The sequence below is a fragment of the Physeter macrocephalus genome, chromosome 2 (genome assembly GCF_002837175.3).
Source record: "Physeter macrocephalus isolate SW-GA chromosome 2, ASM283717v5, whole genome shotgun sequence".
Classification (NCBI taxonomy): domain Eukaryota; kingdom Metazoa; phylum Chordata; class Mammalia; order Artiodactyla; family Physeteridae; genus Physeter; species Physeter macrocephalus.
The window spans coordinates 7,202,402-7,215,756 of NC_041215.1; the positions used below are offsets into that span (position 1 = coordinate 7,202,402).

The following is a 13,355-nucleotide window of genomic DNA, read 5'->3' on the forward strand; positions in this document are numbered from 1 at the left end:
ATGTTTCTCCTTTTCTCTGAATAGACATGTACGTTTTCCACACATCAAGCAATTCTTTTTTTTTTCAAGTTCTCATCATTTATTGATAAAGCAAAATAGTCCATGGCATTAGAGTCTAAGGAGCATTCTATGCAAAATCATGGTGAGTTACAGGACGAATAAGGCAATGTTTTACTCTTCAAGTTATCGTCATGGAATTAACCTGACTTTCTTTGGACCGTAGGACTTTTGCTGGGAGGAAATGATGCAGTGTGAGGTAGTTGAACGTGTACTGTTTTTCTTTTTTAACATCCTTATTGGAGTATAACTTTTTTACAATGTTGTGTTGGTTTCTGTCAAACAGTTCTCCTAGATTCAATTCAGTTCAGTTCTGACACTGTCTACCTGAAGTTAGCATTAGATCCCACAAGTTAAGAGCTCAGTCCCACAAGACTGCCCCCACTTCAGATGCCAATCACAAGTCCCAGTTGCCACCTGAACTTCTGACTGACCAGCTATATATTGGGGTTCACATGACCTCCTCCTCGGGTTTGATAATTTGCTAGAGTGGTTCACAGAACTCAGGAAAACACTTTCGTTTACTGGTTTATTACAAAGGATATAATAAAGGATACAGAAAAACAGCCAGGTAAAGAGATATCTGGGGCAAGGTCCAGAAGGGTCCAGAGTGCAGGGGAGCTTCTATCCCAGTGGAGTTGGGGTGCACCACCCTCCTAGCATGTAGATGGCTTCACCAACTCAGAAGCTCTCTGAGTCTTATACTATTGGGATATTTACGGAGGCTTTATTGCCTAGGCATGATTGATTTTAACTCCATTTTCAGACCCTCTCCCCTCTCTGGAGATTGGGAGGTGGGGCTGAAAATTTGAAGCTTCTAATCATGGTTTGTTCTGTCTGATGGCTAATCCCTATCCAGGAGCCCACCAGGAGTCACCTCATTAGAACAAAATACAATGATATCATCCAGGAAATTCCACGGGATTTAGGATCTCTGTCAGGAACCAGGATCAAAGAACAAATATTAGAACAAAAGATGCTCCTAGTCCTCTTATCACGTAAGAAATTATAAGGGTTTTGAGAGCTCTGAGTCAGGAACTGGGGTCAAAAACTAAATGTTAGAACAAAAGAATCTCCTGGCACCCCTATCTGCAAGGGTTTTAGGAGCTCTATGTCAGGAACTGGGGGCAGAGACCAATATATATATTTCACAGTAAAGATCCAACTTTTGCATGTGGATATCCAGTTTTCCAGCACCATTTGTTGAAAAGACTGGTCTTTCCCCATTGAATGGTCTTGACACCTTTGTCAAAAATCATTTTACCATATATGCAAGGGTTTATTTCTGGACTCTATTCCATTCCATTGGTCTATATGTCTGTCTCTGTGTCAGTACCACATTGTTTTGATAACTGTAACTTCATAATGTTTTGAAATCAGGAGGTGTGAGTCCTCTAGCTTTGTTCTTCTTTTTCAAGATTGTTTTGGCTCGTTGGGTCCCTTGAGATTCCATATGAGTTTTAGGGTTGGTTTTTCTATTTCTGCAAAAATAAAAAAAGGCATTGGGATTTTGTAAGGGACTGCTCTGAATCTGTAGCTCACTTTGGGTTTTTAACAGTATTGTCTTCCAATCCATGAACACTGGGTGTCTTTCCATTTATGTAGGTCTTTAATTTCTTTCAGCAGTGTTTTGTAGTTTTCATTGTACAAGTCTTTCACCTCCTCAGTTAATTCACAGTATTCTTTTTGATGCCATTGTAAATGGAATTGTTTCTTACTTTCATTTTTAGTGTTCATTGTTAGTGTAAAGAAATGCAACTGAAACTTGTGTGTTGACTTTGTATCCTGCTACTTTGTTGAATTCATTTATTAGTCCTAACAGGGATGGAGGGTGGTCTTTAGAGTTTTCTACATATAAGAAGTTACGTAGGGCTTCCCTGGTGGCGCAGTGGTTGAGAGTCCGCCTGCCGATGCAGGGGACATGGGTTCGTGCCCCGGTCCGGGAGGATCCCACATGCCGCGGAGCAGCTGGGCTCGTGAGCCATGGCCGCTGAGCCTGCGCGTCCGGAGCCTGTGCTCCACAACAGGAGAGGCCACAACAGTGAGAGACCCGCTTACCACAAAAAAAAAAAAAAAAAAAAAAAAAAGAAGTTACGTCTCAATTGATTTTAATAGTTAGCTATCATACAAAGTAGCTTCTCAAACCACAGTGAAATTAAGATAGAAATTAATAACAGAAGTAAAACTGGAAGATTCACAAATGTATGTAAACAACACACTCTTAAATAACCAATGGATCAAAGAAGTAATCACAAGGAAAATTAGAAAATATGTAGAGATGAATGAAAATGAAAACACAACATGCCAAAACTTAACGGATGCAGCAAGAAATGCTTGGGGAGTGGTGGGGGCGTTGGTAGCTATTAAACACGAATGTTAAAAAACACAAAAGATCTTAAATAAAATAAAAAATAATAATAAAAGGGTCTTCCCTGGTGGTCCAGTGGTTAAGACTCCATGCTTCCTGTGCAGGGGGCACAGGTTTGATCCCTGGTCAGGGAACTAAGATCCCGCATGCTGTGCGGCATGGCCAAAAAATTTTAAAGAATTTAAAAACACAAAAGATCTTAAATCAACAACCTAATTTTATAACTTAAGGGACTAGAAGGAAAAGAACAAACTAAACTCAGAGCTAGCAGAAGGAAGGTAATATAAGGAACAGAGCCTAGGTAAACAACACAGAGAATAGAAATAAATCAATGAAACCAAAAATCAGTTCTTTGAAATCAGCAAAATTGACAAACCTTTAGCTAGGTGGACTAAGAAAAAGAAAAGATTCAGATTACTGAAATCAGAAATGAAAATGGAGACGTTATTACCAATTCTGCAGAAGGAAAAAATGATTAGAAGAGAGTACTGTGAACAATTGTATGCCAAAAAATTAAATAACCTAGATGAGATAGACAAATTCCTAGAAATACAAAACCTACCAAGACTAAATCACAAAGAAATAAAAAATCTGAATAGACCTATAACCAGTAAGGAGATTGAATCCATAATCAAAAATCTCCCAACAAAGAAATGCCTTGAACCTGATGGCTTCACTGGTGAATTCTACCAAACAAATTTAAAGAACTAATTCCAGTCCTTCTCCAACTTTTTTAAAACATTGAAAAGGAGGGAACACTTTCTAACTCATTCTTTGAGGCCAACATTACCGCCATACCCAGATACCACTAAAAAACTACAGACCAGTATCCCTTATGAACATTAATGCAAAAATCCTCGACCAGATACTAGCAAACTGAATTCAGCAGCATATTAAAAGGATTATACACCATGACCAAGTGGGATTTATCTCTGGAATGCCAAGAATGCTTCAACATATGAAATTCTATCCGTGTAATACTCCACATTAAATAATGAAGGGAAAAAATCCACATGGTCATCTCAGTTGATGTACAGATGTCTTCCTTGTCCACATGAACTAAGTATAGTTTCATTATAACATTCTCATTTTTAATGTTTCCTTCATGTTTCTTAAAAATAATAGCTAAATTGAGCATTCTACACTTAATCTTTACAATCCAGTGGGTTAATTAGTATTTTAATTTACATTTTACCAATAAGGAAACAACCTTGGGACTTCCCTGGTGGCACAGTGGTTAAGAATCCGCCTGCCAATGCAGGGACACGGGTTCGATCCCTGGTCCAGGAAGATCCCACATGCCATGGAGCAACTAAGCCCGTGCACTACAACTACTGAGCCCACGCTCTAGAGCCCACGAGCCACAACTACTGAGCCTACATGTCACAACTGCTGACGCCCACGCACCTAGAGCCCATCCTCCTCAACAAGAGAAATAAATCAATGAAACCAAAAATCAGTTCTTTGAAATCAGCAAAATTGACAAACCTTTAGCTAGGTGGACTAAGAAAAAGAAAAGATTCAGATTACTGAAATCAGAAATGAAAATGGAGACGTTATTACCAATTCTGCAGAAGGAAAAAATGATTAGAAGAGAGTACTGTGAACAATTGTATGCCAAAAAATTAAATAACCTAGATGAGATAGACAAATTCCTAGAAATACAAAACCTACCAAGACTAAATCACAAAGAAATAAAAAATCTGAATAGACCTATAACCAGTAAGGAGATTGAATCCATAATCAAAAATCTCCCAACAAAGAAATGCCTTGAACCTGATGGCTTCACTGGTGAATTCTACCAAACAAATTTAAAGAACTAATTCCAGTCCTTCTCCAACTTTTTTAAAACATTGAAAAGGAGGGAACACTTTCTAACTCATTCTTTGAGGCCAACATTACCGCCATACCCAGATACCACTAAAAAACTACAGACCAGTATCCCTTATGAACATTAATGCAAAAATCCTCGACCAGATACTAGCAAACTGAATTCAGCAGCATATTAAAAGGATTATACACCATGACCAAGTGGGATTTATCTCTGGAATGCCAAGAATGCTTCAACATATGAAATTCTATCCGTGTAATACTCCACATTAAATAATGAAGGGAAAAAATCCACATGGTCATCTCAGTTGATGTACAGATGTCTTCCTTGTCCACATGAACTAAGTATAGTTTCATTATAACATTCTCATTTTTAATGTTTCCTTCATGTTTCTTAAAAATAATAGCTAAATTGAGCATTCTACACTTAATCTTTACAATCCAGTGGGTTAATTAGTATTTTAATTTACATTTTACCAATAAGGAAACAACCTTGGGACTTCCCTGGTGGCACAGTGGTTAAGAATCCGCCTGCCAATGCAGGGACACGGGTTCGATCCCTGGTCCAGGAAGATCCCACATGCCATGGAGCAACTAAGCCCGTGCACTACAACTACTGAGCCCACGCTCTAGAGCCCACGAGCCACAACTACTGAGCCTACATGTCACAACTGCTGACGCCCACGCACCTAGAGCCCATCCTCCTCAACAAGAGAAGCCACCGCAATGAGAAGCCCGTGCACCGCAATGAAGAGTAGCCCCGGCTTGCCGCAACTAGAGAAAGCCCTCGCACAGCAACAAAGACCCAACGTAGCCAAAAATAAATTAAAAAAAAAAAAAAAAAAGAAACTAAACCTCAGAAAGATGCCTAAGTTCACCCAGCTAGTAGAATTAGAATGAAGGATTATTCAAGATTCTGGTGTCTTCTAAATTTCCAACAAAGCTCCACCACTTATTCCACCTACTCTTAATTGCTTGGATAAGACCTTCCTTTAGGTGGAGTTAAATTTTTTTTTTCTTTTTAACTAAAGGCAGGACTTTTCAAAGCCTTTAAAAGATGTATTGGGAATTTTCAGAAAAGGGATTTGATAAGCAGCGTTTTCCAGTCTTATTTGACACCAAACTCAAAAGAACAAAACTTAATTGTTGACTCTGGGCATAAAGGAGAAAAATTTTATGTACATCTATAAGCTGTTTCTTAGCTACCAGTAGGTACAGTGAAGAAAGAAGAGACTGGGAATAAGAAGACGGGACAGTTCTGCCACCCTCATGCTCTGTGACTTGGGAAAGCTTGTTTATTTTGCTAAGCCTCAGTTTCCTTTTATACAAAATGAGGGGTTGAAATATTGTCCTCAATTTATCTTTAGTCTTTAATGTGAAGATTGGAAAAATTCCAGATGTTTTATTCTCAGTTGAACCAAAATTTTGTTGAAATTTTCCAAATTGAGAATTTATTGAGAACTTCTTGTTTTCTAACATCAATTAGTTAAATAATGGGAGGCAGTATAGCATAGGAGACAACCTGGACTTCGGACGTAGTTATTCTAGGTTTCAGTCTTGGCTCCACCACTTATCATTATTCTTACACAAGGTATATAACCTCTTGAATCCTTGAGTTTCTCGGTGAAAATGAGGGCGTTTTTACTTACATTGCCTATTACATAGTAATAGGTGCTTAGGAAATGGAAGCTGCTGGTATTTAATTTGGAGCTTGAAACCATTGACAGGTTATTAAATATAAAAGTCCCTCAACTTCTGTGTTTCACCTCTCTTCTGTAAGTGCTTATAGCCAAATATGTTATTGCTGAGGAGAGAATTGGTAGCAAAGCTAATACAGTGTCTCCAGACAAACCTGTAATATTCTTTCTTTTTGAACAAAGCTGGCATTGCAAAGCTTAATTGGCACTGAAATGACTATTGGCTTGACACATATTTAGTTTTTGACTCACGTTGAAACCAGCCCTATTCAATGTAAATTGGAATAGTCCTTTTAAAGTGCATTTTAGCAGTATGTATCAAGAACATAAAAATATGCATATTCCTCTCAGGGAAAACTGAGAATGTGGGGGGAAAAATGTATATTCCTTGGCCCATAATTTTAACTGGATCCTAAGGGGAAAAATCCTAAATACAGAGAAACTTTATAAACAGAAATGTTCATCAAAGTGCTGTTGTTTTTGTTTTGTTTTTTTTGTGGCACGCGGGCCTCTCACTGTTGTGGCCTCTCCCGCTGCGGAGCACAGGCTCCAGACGCGCAGGCTCAGCGGCCATGGCTCACGGGCCCAGCCGCTCCGCGGCATGTGGGATCCTCCCGGACCGGGGCACAAACCCGTGTCCCCTGCATCGGCAGGCGGACTCTCAACTACTGCGCCACCAGGGAAGCCCCTATACTAGGTTTTTTAAAGTACAAAACTGAGAGAAAACCCAGGTAACCAACCCATGTCTAGGTTATGAGTGCATCTGTTTTCAGACAGTGAGTGCCAAATGAGGTCGGCATGTTTTTCATTTGACTTTTTGGATAGATCACTAGTCATCCTACTGGCTAGCTTTGAAGTCAGGAAATCCATTCCCGCACGATGCATTTAGCATCATGATGTAATGAGTAAGAGTGCATTCATCTTTGGCGGTCTGTTTCCACTTTTCCTCCTAATTTTTTTGAAGACTGTATCTTAATATTTCTCTTCTACTTCCACATATTATCCAATCTTCTTGTCTCTGTCTTTACAATATAACCTCAATCTATCCTCTTCTTTCCCTTTTCACTGCTACGATCCTATGCTAAACCAGCATTCTCTTTCCCTAGGATTCCTGTATAGTCTCCTTGCTGTTTCTTGCTCTCTGTCATGCCCTCTACAATTAACTTCACAAAGCAGCCAGAATGACTTTTTAAAAAATCTACATATGGTCATGACACTCCTGCAGAACTGAGAAGTAAGGCTCTGGGTTAGTGATTCTCAACTCTGTACATTAGAATCAGCTGGAAGCTCCTTCCCTTCCAGGAAAAAATTTACCTGTGCCTAGTCTGCATATTCAGAGAATCTGATTAAATTGCTTTTGTTGGGGGGAGGTGTCTAGATAGCTGTAGATTCCCCTCGGATGCTTCTGATGTGCAAGCAAGGTTGAGAACCACGACCCTAGATGAACTTTCCCTACCCTGCGTACTTCTCAGACCTTATCTGCCAACTTGCCAAGCTTGTTCTGTCTCAGATGTGTCTCTCCCACCCCAGTTTTGTTTTGTTTTTCCACTTTTTTTTTTTTTCGGCTGCGTTGGGTCTTCGTTGCGCGCAGGCTTTCTCTAGTTGGGGTGAGCGGGAGCTACTTTTCGTTGCGGTACGCGGGCTTCTCATTGCGGTGGCTTCTCTTGTTGTGGAGCATGGGCTCTAGGTGCACAGGCTTCATTAGTTGTGGCACGTGGGCTCAGTAGTTGTGGTTCACGGGCTCTAGAATGCAGGCTCAGTAGTTGTGATGCACGGGCTTAGTTGCTCCATGGCATGTGGGATCTTCCCGGACCAGGGCTCGAACCCGTGTCCCCTGCATTGGCAGGCGGATTCTTAACCACTGTGCCACCAGGGAAGTCCTGTTTTTCCACTTTTTAAATAAACTTTTTATTTTAGAATAGATTTAGATTTACAGAAAACTTTTAAAAATAGTATGCAGACTTCCCATATACCTTCACTCAGTGTTCCCTATTAACATCTTACTAGTTTGGTACATTTGTCACAATTAATGAACCAGTATTATTACATTATTATTAACTAAAGTCCACACTTTATTCAGATTTCTTTAGTTTTTACCTAATGTCCTTTTTCTGTTCCGGGATCCCACCTTACATTTAGTGACTGTGCCTTCTTAGGCTCCTCTTGCCTGTGACAGTTTCTCAGACTTTTCCTGGTTTTTGATGACCTTGACAGTTTGAGGAGCACTGGTCATGTATTTTGTGGATTGTCCCTCAATTGGGATTTTTGTGATGTTTTTCTCATGATGAGGCTGGAGTTCGGGGTTTGGGGAGGAAGACCATGGGGTAAAGTACCTTTTCATTACATTTTATCAAGGGTACATATTATCAACAGGATTTATCGCTATTGATGTTGACCTTGATCATCTGGCTGAGGTAGTGTTTGTCAGGATTCTCCACTATAAAGTTAATCTTTTATCCTCCTTTTCCATACTGTACTCTTTGGAAGGAAGTCGCTATGCACAGCCCATACATACCTAAGGAGTGAAGAGTTATGTTCCACCTCCTAGAAGGCAAAGTATCTATCTACATAGTTATTTGGAATTCTTCTGCACAGGATTTGTCTATTCTCCCCCATTTATTTATTTATTCAGTCATGTATTTCTGTTCATATGGACTCAAGGATGTTTATTTTGTACTTTGGATTATAACCTATTACTACTTTATTTTCTTGCTCAAATTGTACCAGCTTTGGCCATTGAGAGCTCTTTCAGTTGATTCCTGTATCACTTTGATATATTCCCATCATTATGGGGTTTTTTGAGCACTCCTTTACTTTTTGGAACTACAGGATTCTCCAGGCTCATCTTGTGTATTTTCTGCTCCAGTCCTAGAATTAGCCATTTCTCCAAGGAACCTGGTTCCTTTTATTGGAGAACAGTATTAGAAACCAAAATCTGGGCATTATGTGTGCTTGCTATTGGGGTGTGTGTTGTTGCCTCTAGGCCCTCTCAGCTGATACAGCAAGGACATACGTGTGTGTTTACTAAGCTAACTAGTTCTATATGCAACCATCTGTCTAAATTAAACTTAAAAATGAGTTGATTCAGGTGTTTCCAACTCTCACCCACATGGATCATTCCAGCCTTCTCCCCTCGACTATCTGTAACTTCCCACTTCAACAATGAGAAAACTGGCTCCCACTCTCTGGTTAATTGTTCAATTCCAGTATAAGTATATGGATATAGTGCTTCAGAATGAACATATACAGTGAACCAACTCTGTCAACTAGAGCACAGTGCTTGTGTGCAGTTCCTTTTGCCTTTAGTCTTACAGACTTCACTCATTTCCAGAGTTTTAGGTTAAAACCTTTTCCTCCGACTCCATTCAGTGAGGTTGTTTCATATATTTTTAATACCATTAGGTTCTTTTGTCACAGTCTGTGTTCCATCCTGGGATCCTCTCACCTTCTAAATTATTTTTTAAATTTCTGTACATTAAGGTTCACTCTGCTGTAAAGTTCTGTGGGTTTTGACAAATGCATAATGTCATGTATCCATTTGTCTCAAGTTTTTGCATTTGTCCTTCTGCCTGGAATAGTCTTTCCACATATTTTCCCATGACTGGACCCTTATCTTTCATCAGGTCTCTCCTGCAATGTTATCTCCTTGGAGAGTCCTTCTTTGAGCACCCAATCCTAAGGAATCCCCCAGCCTAAATTTTTGTTCATTCATTTTCTCTATGTGTGTGGTTTGTTTTGCTCAGTCTCTCTCTAGTAGGATACAAGCCTAATTGAGTGCAGGGACTGTATTTATATCCTGGATATCTAGAATACCAGATCAGTGAATATTTGTTGATATATGAATAGTCCTTTCCTAGCATATTGCTAGTGCATGTTTTTAATACTCATCAGTAGTGACTGAAAAGCAGGCTTATTCAAGTTGGGCTTCTAGTTTACCCTGATTCACTATTTATACAATAAAAGGGTTTTGCTTGCATTAGGTTAAGTATTTCAGTATACTGAAGATGTGCAGTTACCCTGATTGTTCTCTCCTACAGTGTTTATAACCCCTTTTTAAAAAAGTTATTTTAATAAGTGAAGTATAATCTCTGGTCCCACTTAGAATTGTACAGTACCATGGATTTCTTGGCCTGGCTGTACATTAGAGTCAACTGAGGAGCTTTTCAAAAAACCCACTGATTCCTTGGCTCCATCCCTGACTTACTGATCTCCAAGAAGATTCTGCGAATATGTATTTTTAACAGCCAGCTTAGCATCTAGTTCTGACTAGATGGAGTTTAATTAAAACCCCAGGGTATTAATGTACAATGAGTTTTGGTGAAATTTTCTAGAGGATTTCACTTTAGTAGCTATGATTATTGAAGCTTATACTAAAAGGTCTTTTTAACTTGGACAGACTTTTTCTGCAGCCTTTTAAGCCCTTAACTGTGTGCTAGGTACTGGGGAGCATTATATAGAGATGAATCACAGGCACTGCTCTTAAGGAGCATGCATCCTCTGATAAGGCAGTAGAATGAGTGTAAATAGTCATAATAGATGATAGAAAATAATAGGTGCATAAGAGAGGTAGAAAACATTTTTGGTAAAGACAGGGTAGTCATTCATACCCTGAGAAGAGGTAAAAGTAAAGTCCAGTTCTTAAAGAGAATGTACAGAGAGGAAGTGGAACCCTGGACATCCCAGTTCTCTGCAATGGGCTGTAAGGAAATCAAAAGTTAAAGGGGATCCTATTACAAGCCAGAAGGCAATAGCCAAACTGGTAAGAGGCCCGCGGTGGTCAGGAAAAAATCCACATTGTCAGAGCTGTCAAAGCCAGTGGTTCTTAATAGAGCTCTAGAGTTCTTAACAGAGCTTTCCAATTGCAGTATTGAAAACTTTGTAGTATTTTAAACATAAAAATATATTAGCAGGGACTTCCCTGGTGGCACAGTGGTTAAGAATCCGCCTGCCAATGCAGGGGACACGGGTTCGAGCCCTGGTCCAGGAAGATCCCATGTGCCACGGAGCAACTAAGCCCATGCACCACAACTACTGAGCCTGCTCTCTGGAGCCCACGAACCACAACTACTGAGCCTGTAAGCCACAACTACTGAGCTGCACACCTACAGCCTGTGCTCCACAACAAGAGAAGCCACCACAATGAGAAGCCTACGCACCGCAACGAAGAGTAGCCCCCACTCGCCGCAACTAGAGAAAGCCCGCGCGCAGCAACAAAGACCCAACGCAGCCATAAATAAATAAATAGTTCAGTTTAAAGAAAAAAGCAAAGTTTCTATACTACTTGTGTAATTTTAAAAAATAAACAACTGCATACCTAAAGAATGCAAACTTCAGTTTTTGGGTTTTTTTCTTCTAAGTTTCTGGAAAGGATATTCAAATAGTCCAAATTAAATCCCTCATGTTGTACATAAAGGAAGCTAGAATTAAAACATGTTTGGTCACTGATCACAGGGCACAGAACCAAAGCAAGAATCTCAGGCTCCTGACTCACCACTGCATGTTACGACATTCTTAGCAGGTTGAGATCAATCTCTTTCCTGTTGCTTGCTGGTTATTAAGAGGAATTTCTTGAGGATAGAGACTATTGTATTCATCCCTATATCCCTGGACATAGTAAGTAATACACAGAATAGACAATAAACAGTAGACATGTGTTGCATGAAAGGATGGATGGATGGGTTTGGCTTTTGTATTAGACCTTGAAGGAAGGCTAGGATTTAGCTCTGTGCAAATTCTGATCATTAGGTGTACACGTAAGCTGTTAGATTTGTTAAGTATCGGACACCTAAAGGGAAATAGAAAATAATGTAGAAAGCTAGGTTGGGGCCACATTATAGAAACAATTGAATGCCAAGCTAAGGATTTTGGATTTTATTATCCAGTCACCTGAAAAGTTTTGAGCAGAGAAATAACACACAGGAGAGTGGGGAGACCAGGGGAGGTGGGGAAGAGTTAGAAAGAGGAAGAGAAATTAATTATTTTGACAATTCACTTGAGGTGTCATTAAAGCTTGATTGAAGATGCCGGCTCAGGGAATGGAAGTGTGGTTATAGATATAGAAAACAGAACATGATTACTGATGAAGTATGTAGTTCAAGGGATAGAGTACTCAAAGATGAGGCTGAGGTTCCAGATGTCATATTTGCCTGTATATTTTGGAAGGTGGTGATGTCATTAACACATACAGTGGTTTTAAATGATGCATTTGTGGTACTGGTGTCACATCTAGGTAGAAATGTTGAATAGGCTATTGGAAACGTGCTGCTAAACTTCAGAAGAGGTGACAGGTCCAGAAATTTATGAGTCATTTGAGTAGAAAGGGTCATTGAGGATTGCCAGGAAGAGGCAAAAGCCAAGGACACATCATTAGGGGAAATTTCTACATTTATAGGGGATAGGAGAAGAGCCAGAGAAGGAAATTTGGTCATAGACAAAGTGAAACCTGAGAACAGTACAAGGAGAAGGGAGTAGGGAAAGTACATATTGGAGGGAAACATCTGAATTACAGACTTCTTTTGATTAAGAGTTTTACACATTTTGTATTATAAGCTAATAGGTAACATGATGTAAGTTAGTGAAAGGCATTGCATTTGCAGAAAACCTGCATTTTTATATCAGTATGTATTATAAACAATAGATGTTTAGCATTAAAGACTATTTTGCTGGGCGCAGAGGTTGAAGAAGTCTTTCATTTTTTAAACTTGAATTTGAGAGAATATTGATTTTGATCAGGTAGTCTTCAAAGCCTTGAAGTTTTAAAAGACAAGAAATTTTCATTTTTTTTGTTGTATGGGAGTAACATCTACAATAACTGACTGAATAAATTCTGAATAGTGACGTTTTACCGTACTTGAATATCTGCCTTCAAAACTTTATTTTCCCAGCGGTATTCATAAGTATTCTATTAGGGGTAAAAATATCCAATATGTACTGTTGGTTTTTCCCTAAGTAACTTCTTGTTTTTATCTTTCAGGATCTGACTGGCATAGAATCTATGGATCAATGTCGCCATACCTTGGAACAGCATAATTGGAACATAGAGGTATAATAGGATTAATTGTGAGCTTACTTATATTTCTTTTTCCCTGGTCTGATAACAAATCTCAAAGACACGTGTTTTTTTTTGTTTGTTTCTTTGTTTTTTTATGAATGTCTGAAAATTTTTTGTGAAAGGTAACAAACTGTACCTTTTCTGCAAAGTCCCTCCTTTTGCAATCCATGTTAAGTTTTGAGATTTAGCCATTTGGATACATTTTAGCTCGGTTCATTCATCCTGTGTAGCAGGTCTCCTCTATGAGTATACCATTAAAAAACCCCACCGCCCTGTTAAGGCTTTTCCTTTCTCTACTGTCTTGCTATCACAAAGGAGCCTGCAGTCACCACGCAGGGCTGTCTTGGACGCC

The 13,355-nt window shown here is 39.3% G+C and overlaps 1 protein-coding gene across 1 annotated transcript in view; it reads left to right on the plus strand.

The window, feature by feature from the left end:
• Positions 1–13,355, plus strand: part of FAF2 (Fas associated factor family member 2) — a 59,777-nt gene that overhangs the window by 20,968 nt on the left and 25,454 nt on the right. Inside the window, exon 2 of the mRNA XM_007103170.4 lies at positions 12,926–12,994. Coding sequence (XP_007103232.1) covers positions 12,926–12,994 — 69 coding nt within the window. The remainder of the gene's footprint in view (positions 1–12,925; positions 12,995–13,355) is intronic.